An 18,932-nucleotide genomic window follows, 5' to 3' on the forward strand; every position below is an offset into this window, starting at 1 on the left:
CTAGCAAGTAACAAGCATCTGTTTGCTTTCAAAAGACTTGGTATGAGGTTAGTTTCACCTCAGCAGAAACACATCCATCAGACCGAAAGTAATCTGTGCAGACAGATTACAGGCTTAATCAACAAATCCAGTAAATTGCATGAGTTTGAGTCTGATTCACGTGTTTGTATAACCAGCTTTAGCAAATTCTCTCAAGAAGTCATATAACAACTATTTTTCCAGGCAAGTAAGACAGTCACACAACAACTAAAAGTTTCAGATTCGTAGATCTTTATTTTAAATTCCAAGTCTTGTTTGAACTAAAGGGACACTCAACATTTCCTGTTTCTGAAAGCTTTCCTTGTTTTTAGCAAACAGGGTTTGGTTACTTATCTGCATTGTAGAGTTATTATTGCCACTAAAACTGAAAATATTTTCATAATTTTTCAGGACCATAATACAAGTGCTATTTTGCATGTTAACTGTATGTGAACAAGGCAACTGCACATGTAAAATATCTTAGCAGAAGGCTAAATGTGTAACGGCACATAACAATTAATATACACAATTGTTCTTAAGTACACTGTTTCTGCAAGAGCTAAAATGAAGATTAATTTCCCAATGGGCAAAAATCATCAAGAATTACTGTCTCAGAACATGGATAGCTGCAAACATATTTACAGAAACATAAGTACATAAATACCTACAGAATGTAGGTGCCTTTTGGATCTGGGATGCCTGAAGATCTGCATTTTGAACTGTATAGAGATCTAACATTCCATGTCTCCATGTGATACAGCAAATTTAAACTGTCTTCTTTGGTCTGAGTCTTGGGTATAACTTGACCACACAAATGCTTCTTTAGACTTTTGATGGAATCTTTCACAGTCCCTCCTAATACTTTCCAGGACCCTCCTGCCCTCTACACCTTTAGGATCAGTTAATAAATACAGGTATTTAGATACCGTGCATTTACACAGGACTGTCTGCACATCTAACCTGAATTGTATGCAAGCTGGCCTTATTCTTAGATACATCACCTGAAGTTACCAACACCCACCACAAAAAAATAAAGGAGTTTAATGACAATTTATGGAATCTATATAATTATAGACTTTTGCTGATACTGCTAAACTATAAATGTTTCAGTGAAGACTAGATCTAAAGGCACAGTGCTTACATGTCATGGATCATTAGTCAGCATAAAAGAGTCACTCTGTTCAAGTGGTGAGGAAAATACTATTTACATTATACCTTTCTGTATCCTCTAAGATTTACTTTGCATCACATCATGTTGTGCTGATAACATCAGCAATAAATTGACACTTATTTTTACACTGTCATAAATGTACATAATTCTTTTGCAAGTATATAACCAAATTACATCCCTACTCATTGAGACAAATGTAAAATTAGTTAGATTGTACATTAAGCCTGTTACTAGTTGCAGAACAGAGAAGAATAAGATGGGTGTCAACTGCAAAAAGATGGGTTATGGAAATCTAGGAGAAACAAGACTGAGAGAAGCAACAGAGCTTGTCCTGTACTAGCTTAGTATAAGGTATCCACCCACAATTGTTGCTCAGTCATAAATCATGATTCCAGATTCTGAGCCATCTTGAGGAATTTAGTTCACTTCTAATTCCCTCAATTTTCCCCTGGAAGTGTTGAAGACCAGTAAAGAGAAACCAGGACTTCCAGTTATCGCCTTCACAGCACAATATCCATGGAAGCATATACAATATCCACTAGTGAAATTCCTACCTCCTGAACCTGAACCATATGCTTTGAAAAATGAAGTGTTCTGACAGATTCCTAAATGCTACTGCTTTTTAAAATTAATCTCTCTTTCACTAGTGTTGTGTGGAAGGTGAAGAAAGCTTCTAGACTTCCGTCAGTTCTCTCCAAGGAGGAAAATTCAGCCTGGGACAGAAACTCATTCTTGCAGCATCCTAATGCACAAGCCCTTTGCTACAACTTCCTTCCCTGCTCAAGGAGGACAAGATTGCTAGAAGAGACAAGAAACTGAAAAGCCCAGAGGGTGGTTCTAGTTATCAGAAGAAAAGGGAAGAGCCAATCAAGTCCTGAGTATTTCCAAGCTGTCAGAACATCTTGTAGTGGACCTCAGTTTCTTGGTCTATGCTCACCACTTTCTCCCTGACTTATCCCCCTATAAACTTTACCTCTCTCGAGAACGAGGTATGCATGGAACATTGCCTTGTTCATGTAAAGCAGATAATAAATATTTATTCACAGAAAAGATGGTTCCACCTTTTTTTTAAGTAAACATGACTTGTGCTTAATTTAAGTCAATAAATGTCTTAATTTTCTTGAATCATATACTTACTTATTTAGACACAGAAAAGATTCACAGAAAAGATGGTTCCACCTTTTTTTTAAGTAAACATGACTTGTGCTTAATTTAAGTCAATAAATGTCTTAATTTTCTTGAATCATATACTTACTTATTTAGACACTCCTTCAGTAGTTGAATGTCGCAATGTTTATTGCAGAGGTAGATACCTCAAACAGGTCATGGCCAGGTATAAGATTCCTTGGCTGGTGGAGTTTGAGCTGTTCATCCAGCTTTCTGTTTTTCTAGATCACTCTCCAAGGATTACCTTGGTGTCAGTTTGCTCAGCAGACACTGCTACTGCCATCTTGTAGGAGTATAATCATCTAGTCTGCAGTGAGATAGGAAGAGTTTGGTGTTAAAAACCTACCGTTTGAGTAAAAACATAATAAAGATTTCTTTTTATTTCATTTTACAGTGTGTGTCTGCGTAACAACTTTGAGATCTCAATTTTTTAATACGTTTCAGTTTCTCTTCTGTAGAATGGGAATCACTGTACTTTCCCATTTCCTAAGCTGAGGATAAATTCATCAATATTTACAAAACCCTAAGATCCTCAGCTGGAAAGAGACATAGAACTTGAAGTGTATAAACAAACACAAGCAAAAACCTGGAATAACAACTTTGTGTTTTGACACTCGACTTTAGGAATTGCATTTTGTCTTCCTCAGTATTGTGAAATACCTTGCCTGTGACAGAGATTCTCCCTGTGTAGTCTACACATTCCCCTATGGCACTTTTACATGGCAACATTTTAGAACATGCAGGAGACTTCACAGCATTTTAGGGCAAAAATAACAAGGAGCTTTTTCTGACAAGGAGATAGAATAGAGGTCAGGAGACAGGAATTGTGTAATATGTCACAAAACAAACCTCCTGGAATTACAGATATTAAGAAAGAAAATTAACTACCAATCCAAAGCTCTTTCCCACTGAGCAATTATTTTGGTAATATTTAGTGTATTTGAAATGCACTGTGTGAAAAACACTCAGTTCCCTTTGCCTGAGCTCAATGCTTTTGATACGTTTACTGGAAGTGCAGTCACTGTGTTTCAATGAGATTTCCAAGCACACCTCGGTCTCCTAAATCCTGGTGAGGAGTTCTTAGCTTGATGGGATTTCCAAGCTTTATCTAAAGAATATGTTACTATTGTTTCCCAAGAGGTAGAACTAGCAATTACTTCTGCTTGGGAAGCAGCTCTAAAACTTGTATTTCAGGTACTGATTAAATATTTTAGGGATGAAAAAGATATGCTGTGATCCAGCCTTTCTGTAACTCTACATCAGTCCCCATCAGGTCTTCTACAGAAGCATCATGCTGGCAGATTATTTTTCAAGCAACATTCTCTCCTGACATCTGAGACTGCAGAAATCAAAAACTTTTTTTTTTTTTTTTTCCAGTAGCAAAAGAGAAGCATAGAAGAATATGTATCAGAAGCTATTTAGTTTTGATTTTTAGGTATTTCCTGGTCTTTGACCTAAAAATACTCCTTGCCATTGTATAGAAGTGAAGACGGCTTTTTGCTCAAAGTTGCAATTAGCTGTTACAATTATTAGAAAACATTGGGAAGTCTTGTGGATAGACATCTGGGGGACAATGATGACATCTTCACTGTTACAGGTGCCTCGGTGGAGCGATACTCCTGTGAGGATATGCCCCGATATTCAGTTCAGGAACCCTGTAACTAGTGTCACTTTACTCTTAAGATAACCCTTGATACATTCTAAAGGTCACAAGAAAAGATCTTGCTGAAAATTAAAGGCTTGTTTTTGAGATGTCTTAAAAGGGAGGGAAGGAAGAAGCAAAGGCTGAAAGTGCCCTTAGAACTGCACTTTACCAGAAATTGAGGCAATCATTAGCTTTCCCAGCTCCAGGCCTAGCTGAGCTACAAATATACTAGCTTCCCTGCCAGAGACTTACATCACGACCACGGAAGTTAACTAAAACCTTTTCCATTCTGTAATTTAAAAACAGCTTAATAGAGAACATTTCGTATTAAAAGGGTGGTTTCTTCCCCATAGCAGCAACGAACATGGAAAATATGACCTGAGCCCAGTTTAGTCTTGACTTGCTTATTCCTGACTCTTCCAAAGAGATTGTTTCACAGGCACTAAGCTGTGACCCTTTAAATGAGTTCGTTTTGATTCCTTAAATAGACAGGTGTCCACAGAGCACACAAATTGTCTCTTCTTGTCTAGTTTCCCAGAAGAATTTATCATTGAACGAAGCCCGAAGTGCACTTGCCCTACAAGGACAGCAAGATGTGTTTTCAGCAGGACTGGTTCAAAGAAAACATACCACAAGAATATCAACTTCTTATGGTGTTTCCCTAAAAAAAGTTTGCAAATCTTTGAACCACTTCAATTTTAAAGCCTGTCCAGAAAGTGCTCTGATCTTGTGGCCCACATAGCATGAGCATGAGCCCACAGAAGAAAATCACTGAAATAGAGGGGCAAGATTGGGAAGGATGTACAAAAATCATAGAAAAAGTCTGCAGTGAGATGTCATGCTTTTGTACATTTTTCTGTGTATTGATCACTGCTACCTTGGTCTTTTTATTGTTATTAATTTGACTTTGAGACACGTGCCTTTATGCATCTCAGGTTCCGTGTCAAACCCATCTCCTGATTTTCCCTTTGCTTGTCCCTTATCTCACACACCTAGCCTCTCACTGTCAGAGGCTTAGAGGGAATTAAGAGCTTAGTCACAAAACGCAACTTGGAAAAGATGAAAAAAGCTAACGTGGGATGGGAGAAAATCAAGTCCTTGCTGTAGCATACCTGTCTTTCCTGGAAATCCTCTGGTTTATGGGTAGCTTTTGTCTTGCAGCAAGACCTGTAGCCTCTCTGACTTCTCCCTGCAAGGAGAGGCTCCCGCGGAGCACCCAATACCCAGCACCCAGGTGACCTGAGCTGCTTTATCTGTGTAGCACCTCTTCGGCCTCCGCTTAGCCTGAAAACCTTTGGCTCTCTCTGCCGGTTATTGCACAGTTCCAGATTAAAAGACTCATGGCAATAACTGATTTTTGTTAGAATTTCACGGCTGCCAACACTAACAGTGAAGGGAATTTTGCCTTCTCAGGTGCTGCACTCGCATGCCCTTTTCATAAATAGGTGGTTAGTCAGCCAGAGAGGGTACAAGCACTCCGCCAGCCAAAACGTGTTATTCCTCAGCTCCCTGCATTTTTTATGCCATCACTTCAAAGTGCAAATAGTGAGGGAAGCCTCAGCCACCTGCACGTTGTGGTGTGAACAGCACAGCCCCCCCCCCCCCCCCCCAGCCCCGCTGCCTCCCCACTCCATGCGGGTGCACCCTGGCCACCTCGCCCCTCTAAAAAGCCGAATTTAGCGCAGAAAGAAAGGGAGAGGGGAGCAGCGGCTTTCCGCAGCCTGCGCAGGGCGCCGCTACCTGCCGCGCTGGGCGCCGGGCCCCCGGGCAGCCCCGCGGGGGGGCGCCGGGCCGAACCGTCGGGCGAAGCGCTTGGCTTCCCCGGGCCGGGCCGGGCCGTGCCGCCGGCCCCACCTCACCCCACCCAGGGCTCCCATTGGCCCCGATGAAAGTCCAGCGAGGCTCCCGGCTGCTATAAACGTGCATCCGTGCGGCGCGGCGCTATGGCAGGCGGCGGCATCTGCCTCCGGCACCCCACCCGCACCTGCGGCCGCGCCGCCATGGCCCCCGCCGCCCCCGCGCAGCGCCTCGCCTCCTCCCTCCGCGCCCTGCGGAGCCGCGCGCACCCCCTGGCCGCGCTGCCCGGCCCCCCGCGCTGGCCGCTGATGGGCAGCCTGCCCGACGTGCTCTGGAAGGGGGGGCTCAAGCGGCAGCACGAGACGCTGGTGAGGCGGGCGGAGGGATGGGGATGCTGCGGCGGGGGCTGCCGGGGAGCGCCGCGCGCTGACCGCGGAGGGGGGGCGTGTGTGTGTCTCTTCTGCACCCCCAGGCTGAGTACCACAGGAGGTTTGGCAAGATATTCCGCATGAAGCTGGGGGCTTTCGACTCGGTGCACATCGCAGCCCCCCTGCCTCCTGGAAGCCCTGTATCGCCGGGAGAGCGCCTGCCCCCAGCGCCTGGAGATCAAGCCCTGGAAAGCCTATCGGGACTATCGCAAAGAGGGCTACGGGCTGCTGATCCTGTGAGTGGCACCCGCAGGACGCGGGGGTTGCGGGGAGGGGGCGGTTGCAGCCTGTGGTGGGCGGGCGAGGGCTGTTTCCGAGGCGGCCGGGGATGCTGCGGGGATGCCGCGGGGGGGCGGCCGGGGATGCTGCGGGGATGCCGCGGGGGGGCGGCCGGGGATGCTGCGGGGATGCCGCGGGGCTCTGCTCCGGCGGGGCGGCGGTCCCGTTATCCCCGCTGCGCCCAGCAGCGGCTGCGGCGGCACCGTCGCGCCCGTCGGGGCGGTGGAGGGGCACCGGAGCCCGGCGCTGCCCGACGTACCTCGTCTCACATGCTGCGAGGTCGGGGGGTCGCCTCTCTTCCTTCTTTTAGCCTCTCTGTTTTCAGCCTCACTGGTTTTCATTCAATGTAGGGAAGGAAAGGACTGGCAGAGGGTGAGAAGTGCCTTTCAAAAGAAACTAATGAAACCCCGGGAAGTTGTGAAACTGGATACCACCATCAATGAGGTACTGTGCTTTGGGAAACTCCTTTTCCATCTCCAGTCCACTGGAAACCTGGGAAACAAAAGCAGATCAGATGGTCCAGTTTACCTGTTGATTTGCTCTCCAGTGATACAACCATGAGTTCATACCCTGAAATCATTCCCAGAATAATAAGTACAAACTGATTATCAGAGTCTGACCAAATGTGACACCACACAGGAACCTGTAGTTTAGATTGTCTCCACAGAATAAGATTATTTCACGATTATACGGGCTCCTGCAAACAGAGTTTTTGCTTACTTTTCTTGCATTCAGGTTTTCTTTGCCTTTACCCCTTCATTCTTAGGTTCCTTCTGTCAGGGAACACATCCTTCTTTAACCTCTGTGTTCCTCATTGATTTTGAGGAGCATCTGCAATAAACAGCTTAATCCTCTTTATTGGGAAAACCCAGTATTATCCCAGCATCAGACTGAAGCATTTCGTCCCTGTGGAGGAAAGCTCAGTTCATTGAACCATAAGCGGTAATAGCATAATACGAGTTGTGTAAAACCCAAACATAATTTAACACAGGGGGAAATAGAAACTTTTCAAAGAACAGGCAACGTAAGTATTCCTCTCTTATGTGAGGTTGTTATCTATTTAAAAGATAGTTGAAATGCTAAATTACTTGAGTATTTTATTAGCTAATGTAATTTTATTCTCTTCTTTTCCCTCTCTGCCACTTAGGTCCTGGAGGACTTCATGCACAGAATAGATGATGTTTGTAATCACAATGGGCAAATGGAAGACGTCTATTCAGAATTCAACAAATGGTCCTTTGAAAGTAAGTTGGTTTCTGCCTGGGAACAGTACGCATTTTGTACCTGCCATGGTGGTTCAGTTAAAGTACAATCAGGGTTGAAAGTGTAGACTGAGTATTTCCAGACTACCACCTATCATGGAAAGTGGCTTGCAGAAAAGCCAGGGGACTATCAGTACAAGTGCAAAATTCATCAGCAGCTATAGAAATGCTTCTGTCTGGCTCTGGCTATCTGTATGGCTTCTAAAAAAAATTAAAACATGATAGTGACTTTTAAATTCAAAACTTGGGGGAATCAAAGTGCATTTATCTAGAGTGGGATCAGATAGTACATGACCAGTTTTGTTCATCCAGTATTTGTTAATTATCAGCAGCACAAGATCAATGCAACGACCCAATAACAGTGGAGTAGTCGTTCTAGACAAGGGTTGGAAAATCACATTTAAAATGTTTACATTAGGATTGAGAAGCACTGGAATGAGTTACCAAAACAGAAGCCTCCATCTTTAGAAACCTTTCAGAGTACACTGAAGAGCCATCTGCCAGGAATGACTTAAGGCAGAAGAAACTGCACCAGTGATTTCCTGAAGGGGAGGGGTAGCTGGGTATAGTGTGTAACTGCCTAACTGAACGAGCTCTGCCAGACCTGTCTGCTCTTGGCTGGCTCATCTCAACAACCTGTGCACTGAGTTCCTGAAAGTGGTTCTTCTTTCCACTGTCAGTGACGATGGCTGCTTTTGGAAAGGGAGAAATAGGAAGCGACAGCTTAAAAAAAAAAATAAAAAAGCAAGTGGAAAGAGGTGGAAGCTGGTGGAGTGTGGGATGCTGCTGCCAGTGTTTGTTTGCAAGTGGTTTCTGGCTGCGGAAAGGGCTAGGAGATGCTGGAATAGATGGCCTCTTTCAGGCCCATTTTTCCTGTGACTCAGTTCTGTTCGATAGCTTTATCTAACAGCTTATTTAGCTAATATGCCAGCCCTGCTTGGCAGAATGGTCCCGGCTGCTTCTGAAGGGATCAGCAATGATTCTTATTTTTGAAGAAATTGCTACCAAAGGGCACCTTAGATAGATATACAGCTATGTGGGTCTGAGGCAAACATGCAGAAGGTGTTTTGAAGTGCTGCTCTCACCGGTGTGTATCATAGAATGTTTTTCAGAAGGATAATCCAAGCCATTCCTTGACAATAAATGGTGGACACCATGCACCCTTTTGTTTATATCATTTAATGACAATACTGCTTAACAACAGGTATCTGCCTGGTGCTGTATGGAAAGAGGTTTGGTCTCCTACAGCAGGATGTTGAAGAAGAAAGTTTGAACTTCATCAAAGCTGTAAAAATGGTATGGAAGTGTCTTTATTGGGGCTGTAGGGATCTTATACCCCTACTGCTAATGAGAGGGGGAATGGGTCACCTAAAAAAAGAAGCTTCTGTACTACATGTGTATTGGCAGCCTTGCACATTCAAAGTGACACTTAACTGTGCAGAGCTCGTACTGAACATCTGACTGTCTCATTTATGAAATGCCTAAATCTGTAGGGGAAAAAAGCTCTATAGACATTTGGGTAATCCTGGAAATAAGAGTTGTCAGGTTGGTTGGTTAACTTTCCCTCTGAGACACCTGTTGTGCAACAGTGCTGTTTGTTGGGTGGGACTCCTGGAGTTGTGTGGGATTATGCAAATATGCCGGATTTTAGGTTAGTCATTCCTGCAGGCACACCTCCTGTGCATTTTGCTGCAACTTGGACTCTGGTGATACATATCTGCCTAATTTTAGCCACCTGAAAGATGGGCAACTAGCCTAGCCCAGTTTAGCTCCATCTGTCGTCAAGGGAGAGAGAGAGGCACTGCCAAAAGGTGTCTTGTCGCATTCTAAAACAAGTGCCTAAAATAGATAGGATGAATCACCCACTGGAGAAACCTCCTATTCTCCACTGGATGCCCCTAATTTTTAGCTGGATGTGGTCGAAGTAGGTTGAGACCCATACTTTCTGCCCAGGATGAAACATCTGCCAAAATCTTGACTTCCTGAAAATTGCCTCCTACTTTACAGTCTAATTTTTTTCAGAGATTGTAAGTAGATAAGATTAAAGAAAGGTTTCAAAAGCTCTTTCTCCACCACAGATGATGTCTACTTTTGGAATGATGATGGTGACCCCTGTGGAACTTCACAAGGGTCTGAACACAAAAGTCTGGCAAGCTCATACTAAAGCATGGGATGACATATTTAAAACAGGTTATTGTTTTAAACATGATTCCTTTCTCTATGTCTCTGTTTCCTACTTCATGGAATTAACTTTCTTCATACTTGCTACTGCCCTACACTGCTGTTAATTGCAGCCTTCAGCACAGATTGAGAGCCCTTTGCTGCAGCTAACCACAAACCTATTCCAAGCACGGGAGCTCTGTTTCCTTGTGGCTAACACTTAGGTCTGGTTGTGGGGCCGTACCCAACCCCCAGGGAAGCCGTAGGAATTTTGGACCCAGCAATGTCATGAGTCCACTTTAACCTGTCATAAAAGTAAATAGCCAGAAAGTGTGTAATCTCTTTAAAGGCAGGGTATACAAGTGAGAAAGGGGACCTCGGAGTTGTTTTCTTGAGAAACAAGAATAAAAAAGAAATTATAGGTTTTCTGAATAACCTGGAATATAGTCGAAAGTCTTAAAAACAGAAGCAATTTAAATCATAAGGTACAGTTTGGCTTTTTGACAACATTTTCTGTCTATTTAAGATGAATTGGCCTTCAAGGTTACAAAAACTAACTCCAGGTATGAAGTTAAGTTTATATTTTTCAGTGCCTTGCTAGACAGTGACAGGACTAGCTAAAGACTGAGAAAGGTTTTGGCACTTGGATAATTGTAGTGCTGAATGATATATTTCTCTTAGGCATTTGAGTACTTGATACTTCAGGACTTTTGGTTATGCCAGCCACATGTGCATTTATTTTATTGCTGCTTAAGTTACAGGTTTTAGGAAAGATGTTTTAAAACAGTTTTGTTCAGAAAAGCCAGTTTGACACCTTCACTTGACATGAATAGCTCCTTACTAGGAACTGGTCTTGACAATTGGGATATTCATGAGAAAGGGTGGGCAAAATCTAGTCCTCTTTATTAAATATACATATATACAAAAAACAGCATGTAGAAATTTGGCATCTATTTTTGCCTTCTCCCAGTAAATCAAAGGCTTAAATTTCCCCTCAGGGAGTCTGGGTGCTAAGTTTCTTTGATTTTTTTTAGCACTTTGATCCCCTTTGAAAATCCAAGCTAATAAATTTTATACACTTGTATTTCTGTTTGCTAAATATTTCACTCAACACATCACTGATTTCCTTTCCTAATTTAAGAAAGCAGATTCCTAATGGTTTGCAGGAGCTCCTTCTGTTCAGAAGTGATTTCTGTGACTGAGTTTTTTTGTCTAAGTAAAAATACTATTATTTATTCAGTATCATTCTCATTGCTTGAAAAAAGAGCACAGTTTGGTATCTTCTTTCAAAATCTTACATGTGAGACATACTTTTGCTTTTTTTATAGCATTTTTCATAGAATCATTTAGGTTGGAAAAGACCTTTGAGATCATCAAGTCCAACCATTAATTACCTCTTGCTCCTCCCTCCTCAGCCAAGCACTCAATTGACTGTCGGCTGGAAAAACACTCTGCAAACCCTCAGGAGGATTTCCTGTGTGACATCTATGCTGGAGGACAACTTTCCAGGAAGGAGCTGTACGCTGCCATCGCAGAGCTCCAGATTGCAGGAGTTGAAACGGTAAACCTGACTTTCCAAGAGCTTGTGAAAATTAGCATCCTTCCAGCTCCCTGCTTTCTTCCACACCCGAGTAAGCTAATCCTCTAGCTGCTTCGGTGGCCTAAGTGCAAATGGATTTTTACCTGTAATCACTAGATTCTTTCTTTTGTTTGTTACTGCTAGAGAGCAATTGGGATGGCTCATAACCCCTTAGGCTTACAAAATATAAGGCAGGGACCAGCTGTAAATATTGCTTTGAAATTCTGGCAACTTCTTGTTTCTGTCACCAAGTGGAGGTCTTGTGTTTCTTTTTGGTTTATTTCAGACAGCCAACAGTTTACTGTGGGCTTTGTACAACATTTCGCGCAATCCACATGTTCAGCAGAAGCTTTACCAGGAAATACAGAGTGTTTTGGCTGCTAATGAGAGTCCAAGTGCTGAGAACTTGACGAATATGCCTTACGTAAAAGCATGTCTGAAAGAATCTATGAGGTAAAATTCTCAAATAATTTGCAAAAAGCAACATGAACAAAAAGGTTTTTTACCAGGTAGATGTACTAGGGAGAAAGAATTTTCTAGTATATATTTTATTCACCTTGGTGTTTAAGGTGAACTATGATAGATGCAGGAAGAAAAAATGCTGGAAATTTAACCCATTTTGTTTTTTTCACTGTAGATTAACACCATCAGTGCCATTTACCACTCGCACCATCCACACAGAAATGGTTCTGGGAGATTACGTATTGCCCAAAGGGGTAAGTCAATTAATTTAGCTTACCACAACATTTTGTCATTGATTAACTGTCCTGTAAACCACTGAAGCTGGTCATATTTTAGTCTCAAAATGACTGCCAAACGACTAGTCCCAGGATAAGGAATGAGGAATTCACGCCAAGAATTCCCGTAAACTGAAAACCATACCTGCCTGCACTGCTGTTGGTTTTAGACAAAAATATTTTGGTGTGCTATTTCAAAAATGTTTTTCAAACTTTCCCATGATTTTTGGAAGCAAAGATGACCTTTTCTGTAATTGAATTAATCTTCAGAGAATTACATGACATCTTCTGAGGAAACTGCCTCGCCTTTATGGTTGCATTATTTTTTTCCATTAACAAGCTGATTCACTTGGTAGCTCTAAGCCAATTTGTAATGAGACTCTCTCCCTTGCTTTGATTATAGACCGTACTAATGATAAATAGCCATGCCCTGGGTTGCAATGAAGAGTACTTTAACGGCTGGACTCAGTTTAAACCAGAGCGCTGGTTTCAGAAGGACTTAATAAATCCATTTTCTCACGTTCCTTTTGGCATTGGGAAGAGGATGTGCATCGGACGCCGCATAGCAGAGCTGCAGCTTCACTTGGCCCTTTGCTGGGTAAATACTCTAAAAGGCATTCTGTACACAGTGCCTGGTTGTTCACCATGTAACCTAATCAGAAGATCTAGTAGCTAAAGCATACTGACTGAAATGTTTGTGTTTCAGCTCATTCGCAAATACCAAATTGTAGCAACTGACAACAAACCAGTAGAAACACTCCATTCGGGAATACTGATTCCTAGTCGGGAGCTTCCCATCGCATTTCACAGACGATAAGGTACGTGAGGAAGGTTCTCCTGAGTACATGAGATTTTTCTTTGAACCTCATTTAGACATTTTCATAAAACTGTGAGTGTAAAGGAACAGGTGCTTTTCTAAGCTTTATTCTCACAATGTGAGATTTATTAAGTGCCATCATGTTTGATTACTTTTAACAGAAAAGTCTCCATGTAGTAAGAAGACAAGTTTTGTGCAGCTTATGGCTATGAAGTTAGCTGTCTAGTTTTAAACTCCAAGAGAGGTGTCTTCTGGGTATGATGCGGACCAGAAATGGGGAAATCAAAATGTATATACTGTTGGAGAAAATAGTAGCCATTATTTTATTATAACTTCTCCACTGCATTTCTAGAAGATATTTCCTGAAAGATAGCATTTGATTTTGAGCATCACTGTACAGATTAAAAAGAAAATGCCTTAGTGAAGGACCATTACACCAGTTTACACCAGTACACCAGCACTACAGAGTTTAGATAAGAAAACTCAGTTTTAGGCAGAAGGACAAAGAAAAGAACTATCTATTTGTAAATACTCATGCAATGCTGCAACTTACTACACATTTTTGGTTCAAAAAAAATGAATGTAAGATTTTCTTTGCTCCCAGGTTTATAAAAATAAGCTAACAAAAAAAGCTTATTTGTATAAGAATCTAAATTGGAAAACTGGTTATTTGACCTAGAACTAAGTCCTCAAGTTAGAAGTCAAGTGACATTTAAATACAGTGGGAGATATTTTTTTGCTGGCCAACATCACAGTAAAAAAATCACCCAATATAATCTGAGTAAGGGTAGTAACTCCTTTAACTGAAATTTAGTCAGTGCTATTTGCTTTTAAATAATCATCATTATATGGATTCTTTTTCTCTTTAATCCAGCTTGCAGAAAATAAATGACAAACCTGCTGCTGCCTCCTTGGAAAAAATATGCATCAACTGGGAAAGTCAAAGCCTATGGTAACCAGCAGATAAATGGCAACACCTGTCCCTTGAACAATTGCTGAGCCAGAAGAAGTACCAAGGAAATCTTCCATACTGTTTTATTGGGAAAATGTGGTTAGTTAGTTTAGCTGGACTTAGTAATGTTAAAGGGATAGAAAAATACCATTCACGTTCATATACCTATGCAAATACACTGATTTAATGCAGCTGGGGGACTGTACAGGATAGAGCTTGATAATGAGCTGTGGCGTGTTATGTACATACAGTTCTTGTTGGTGTACACTGAAATTATTATAGCCTCAAGTTGTTCAACAGGCTAGCTTGGAAAGAGCTGGTTTCCAGTTTGTGGGTGTCATATAGGACACCTGGGGGAACAACTATCACATCTGAACTGGCCATGTTAGCTCAGAGTTGAAGAGCTTTGGGAAGTCACTTCAGGGAAAAGAAACTCACTTATCAAATTATCAACATCATGAACTAAACCGAGAAGTAAGACAGCAGCCTGTAATAAGGCTAGCAACAGGGCTTAAAAATTAGGATAATTTAAAAAGTTTACTTTCCCTAATATTATTCACTTCCTTAACAAAAGGGAAATAAGGGAAAAGGTATGTATACGTCAGGATTTATTCCTTATGCTTGCACAGTGCTTCAGTTTGAAATGGTGCAGTACTGTGCCTGCCACATACTCTGCTCATACCCAGAGTCTCATGCCTGCAACTCCTACACAAGCCATTTTATTGCACCTTCATTGTACAACCTTAGTGGTCTTTTATTGCATGAAAGGCCTTATCCATAAATGGAATCACTGGAATCCTATGGGTTCTGTCACTATTAAATGATGATTATCCTAACAGGATAGTTACTTCATCAGATGAGAAATACAGAATGTATGTTTCAAAGAACCACAGGAAATAAGGATCCTAAACATTTCAAATAGGTCTATTTCTTGTGGAGATTGCAGTTTCTGTGTCTAAAGTTGTCACCACCCTGCATGTAATACTGTATGTTAGCTGTTATGGTCACTAGTGTATTTTTCCCATAATGCAGTTTCAAGTACAGGTTTAAATATATAATCATGAATGGTTACTTTTATTTTTTTACATTCTGAAATGATACAAGCTCTTAGCGTTTCTTGGTCTGTTTCCTGCAGGTTTTTTTGTTTGTTTTCCTTTGCTGTTATACTCAAGACATGTAAATGTAGCCATATTATAATGTGTAAAGCAATTTGTGCATTATCTGCATCTTTCTAGTCAGTTTGATAATAGTCAATTTTGTAATAAAATAAAGATTTCTATTTTTTTTCTATAAACAGTTTTTCATAGTTTATTATAAAGTCTCTGTAGCATTACAAAAATCTTGTCATTCATCGTAACTTCTTGCAAAATGTTGCTGTGATATTCCCATCCCTCTGCTTAATAGCCTCAACGGGCTTGAACTTGAAATTCTACAAAATCAAGTTACTTTAATTCAACAGTGAAAACCTTCTGCTTTATGCTACCCCCAAAATGCTTGGTTGTGCTGTAATGACACACTAGTTCGCAAAGCCCAGCTCCTGGTGGGAGGGTACGGTGGGCGCTGCCGCGGCCAGGCAGATCCCAGGTTAGCAAGTCCAGGGGAGTTACACCCTGCAGCACAGGGCTTTGATGCCAGACTCCTTTTGTGCCATTAATCTTGCCATTCCTTCAATCCAGGCTAGCCTAGTATTCAGGAATGTGTTAAATCCATGCCTACAGCCCTACTTTCCCTCTGTATAATCCTATGAGACCTCAGTGAATACTAATGTTAGGAGACTTTCTGCATCCGTAATGCAGTCTGAACATGTTTCTCCCCGGCATGCACAGTACTGAGGTCCCCAGGGATGGGATTGTTACATTGCTCTGCCATTATGACAAGATAAAAATCAATATAAAGTTTTGAGGAAGGATGAAAATAGTCTGAACCTTTGCAGGATCAAAAGAAATGCTGTATATAAAAAGAATGCCATCCACCCAGCACTGTGACTGACAGCCTGATGGTTGCGCAAAGAGCAAATCTGACAGTTATCAAAACCATGCTGTCCTTGCCAAGTGAAGGCTGCCTCCGGCTGAGTGAACGATGGTGTAAGAAAAATCGTACAGCGCTGTGTGAGAATGTCACTTTTCTGAAAATCATATTGTAACGTGCACTTCAGAGCGACTGTAGCTTGTGCTGCTGAAACTAATCTGACAGCTGGGAGCGCTGGGTCCCAGAGCCCAGGGGGGGTGGGCTGGGAGACCCTCAGAGCTCACCCAATATCCAGGGAGCTTGGGCCGTTTGTGCTAAAGTGCAAGACCGTGGGGAGATCTACTCAAGCTGCTACAACAATAATACACCCTAAGTCTCTCCTTATAGTCTAATAAACTAATATTACTCCATCAGAGACAATGAAGTTGTGCCAACATGAAGCAAGCGCTAATAGAAAGTCAGGACTATTGTCCAACTCCACGTGTATCACATTGCTCACAAACGTTCTGACAGTTTATCTTTTAAAGACAACCAAAGAGAAGAGGTGCTATGTAGCTGAACTGACCTTGACAGCCTAGTTATCAGCTGTTTCGAAATCTTTTATTGCTTCTGTATAGTAAATCACAGGTTCATGCTTACTGGGCTGCTTATTTTTGCTATTTAAATTCAGTGGACTCATGCTTACTGGGCTGCTTATTTTCGCTATTTAAATTCAGTGGACTCAAAGATGTTGCTCTAACTAAGGTTTGGACCAACTCTGTACAAGCTGAGGTACAACTGTGTGCTGCCTTCTGGATTTCTAAAAGTACCATAACCACTGACCTGGAAAATTTTGTTCCGGAAGCTTTGTAGATTTTCAAGTCCTGAAGTTTTCAAAGAACTTCGTTAATCTGCTACCCCAAAGTAAATGTCCAAAGCAATTATCAAACTACACAGATAATGAATGACCAAGCCAGACTTTCACATTAAGAAACCCGTATGGCTTTCTTTTTCTGGTATTTCATTCAGAAGTACAAAAGCCAGCACGATGCTTCTGAGATTAATAAATCTCCATGAACTCTTTTGCCTGTGGTCAGCTGGATAACCTCAGTTCTTCGCTGCTTTGAAATGATTTGCTCATTCAGAATTACTTATTGGAAAGAAAAGACAACACTTCTTCCCTGTTATTGTTTCCTACAGTTACTCCTCAGAGGAAGATGGTTGGATCGTAAAATGAATGGAATTAATTGGCCTCCACGTTAACTTTCTCAATAAGGAAGTGAACAAGGTTTACCTACCCAATGGGAAGTTAATTCTGTTCAGGCTTTAGGCATGTCAGTGGGAATGATATAGACAGAGTTGGAGCCAACTAATCTGTGCTTTTTTTTATGAATAAAGAATGCCAGTTTTCAGGACTGACAATCTGGCATTTTTCATATATGTTCTGTTCATTATAAGCTGGTTGTTATACAGTAAGCTCTGAGTCAGTCTCTGCATACACCTTTTGGTGCTGTGATTAGATGACAGATAATTTGTTCTAGTTTGTCTTCTTCCATACTGAGAAGGATCTTTGTTCTCAACCAGGAGAATTCATTTCTGTGTCAATGCTGACTTTAACTGATCGGGCAAAATAACCCAAGCTCCACAAAATGAATCCTGCAAAACGTTCATAGCTAAAGTTCATTTCAGAACAACTTTCAGGAGAACAACTCAGCATGTGCTTAATTTTAAATATGTGAAACTTTGTATTGACCTCAGTGGGACTGCATGTGTATGTGTGAGTTTCTTAATGCATTATCACATTTTATAAAAGGAGAAAGTTTAACAATTTGCAGCATGTCACTTGTGGCACACATATTCAAAATTCCTGTAAGGTTTGTAGCTTTAGAAGAAAAAGCTGCCTTTTTACTTCAGCTAATTGAAACAAAGGGACCATTGAGGTGGAAACTACAAACAGTCTCATTAATCTCTTACCCTGGATGTGTGTGTTGTGCTGATAACTTGTGGATTGATGTACCATAGTGTGGGTGGATGCATTCAAATATTTTTTTAATGTGTCCTTCCAGGCATGGCTTGGGAAAAAGTATGAATATTATATTACGAAACTGGGAATTGTGCTTATTCACTTACATTTATCCTTGGGTATTTCTGAGTATCAGCTTTCAAGGCAGTGAAAAAGAAGGAGATGCTGAATTGGTTTGTCACAGAAACAGCACGAGTCCTGACCATCCTGCCAATACTGCTGACTCTCCGCTCTCTCTTACTGCAGCTCAGGGCTGCAGCCCCACTGCCTTAAACCCTTTTGTACAGTGAGGTATTAAAAAAAAAATCAGGAATACATTTGTTGACAGTGAGAAATATAAACTAACATGAAACTGGTATCAGCCACTACAGAATTGGTCCGGTTCTTTGGGCAGGGAAGTGTAAGGGGTATGGCTGGAGACCACGCTTGGATCTGGTTCAGCGTTACAGTGTACTTTTTTTCCAAGACAGCCCAACTCTCTGTGTGGATATTACTGTTCACTTCTTTCTTGTCTGTTTATACAGAAGTGCATTGACACCGCATACAATACCTATCTGGACCTCACCTATATTCCTATATCCTTCTTTGCTAGCAGAGGAAGGACTACATTGACTTTCAGCTCTTGTCGATAGTTTTTGCCTCAGCTGTAAGATCAGTAGCCTGTGGCTTTGGAACAACATAAAAAGCTAAAGTTAAGCTGTAATGTTTGGATCCAGAAGGAGATTTAGACATTTTTACCTTGTGGGGTTTGGATGGAGCTGAACACTTATGGAGCAACCCTCCTCCTGACAAGGAAAGCAACGATGAGACTTAAAAATATTTTTCTCCAAGGGACAATGTCAAAACAAGTGTGGAATGGAATGCATTTTATAATCAGGGTAAATTATACTTTGCTTTCTTGGGCATGTTCCTCTCGACAAGTTTGAACTCTTTGCCTCTTATTGTTAAGT

General features: G+C 41.6%; 1 protein-coding gene and 1 long non-coding RNA gene across 2 annotated transcripts; one reads left to right on the forward strand and one right to left on the reverse strand.

Annotated features, from left to right (window-relative positions):
* Nucleotides 1–253: 253 nt before the first annotated feature.
* Nucleotides 254–2,438, reverse strand: LOC121094399. Its single transcript, XR_005829835.1, has 2 exons — nt 2,369–2,438; nt 254–2,250 (listed from the first exon to the last, which is right to left on the reverse strand). It is a non-coding gene; the product is annotated as an uncharacterized LOC121094399 (long non-coding RNA).
* Nucleotides 2,439–2,445: 7 nt separating this feature from the next.
* On the forward strand, nt 2,446–18,714 carry LOC121094397 (1,25-dihydroxyvitamin D(3) 24-hydroxylase, mitochondrial). Its single transcript, XM_040607859.1, is given in 13 exon segments — nt 2,446–6,166; nt 6,271–6,345; nt 6,347–6,462; nt 6,856–6,949; nt 7,653–7,749; nt 8,972–9,063; nt 9,846–9,957; nt 11,343–11,488; nt 11,793–11,959; nt 12,144–12,222; nt 12,647–12,841; nt 12,950–13,061; nt 13,935–18,714. Coding segments are annotated over 12 exon segments (1,506 nt in total). The 5' UTR covers nt 2,446–5,944; the 3' UTR covers nt 13,061; nt 13,935–18,714.
* Nucleotides 18,715–18,932: the final 218 nt, after the last annotated feature.

Source organism: Falco naumanni, chromosome 10 (genome assembly GCF_017639655.2).
Source record: "Falco naumanni isolate bFalNau1 chromosome 10, bFalNau1.pat, whole genome shotgun sequence".
NCBI classification, from domain to species: domain Eukaryota; kingdom Metazoa; phylum Chordata; class Aves; order Falconiformes; family Falconidae; genus Falco; species Falco naumanni.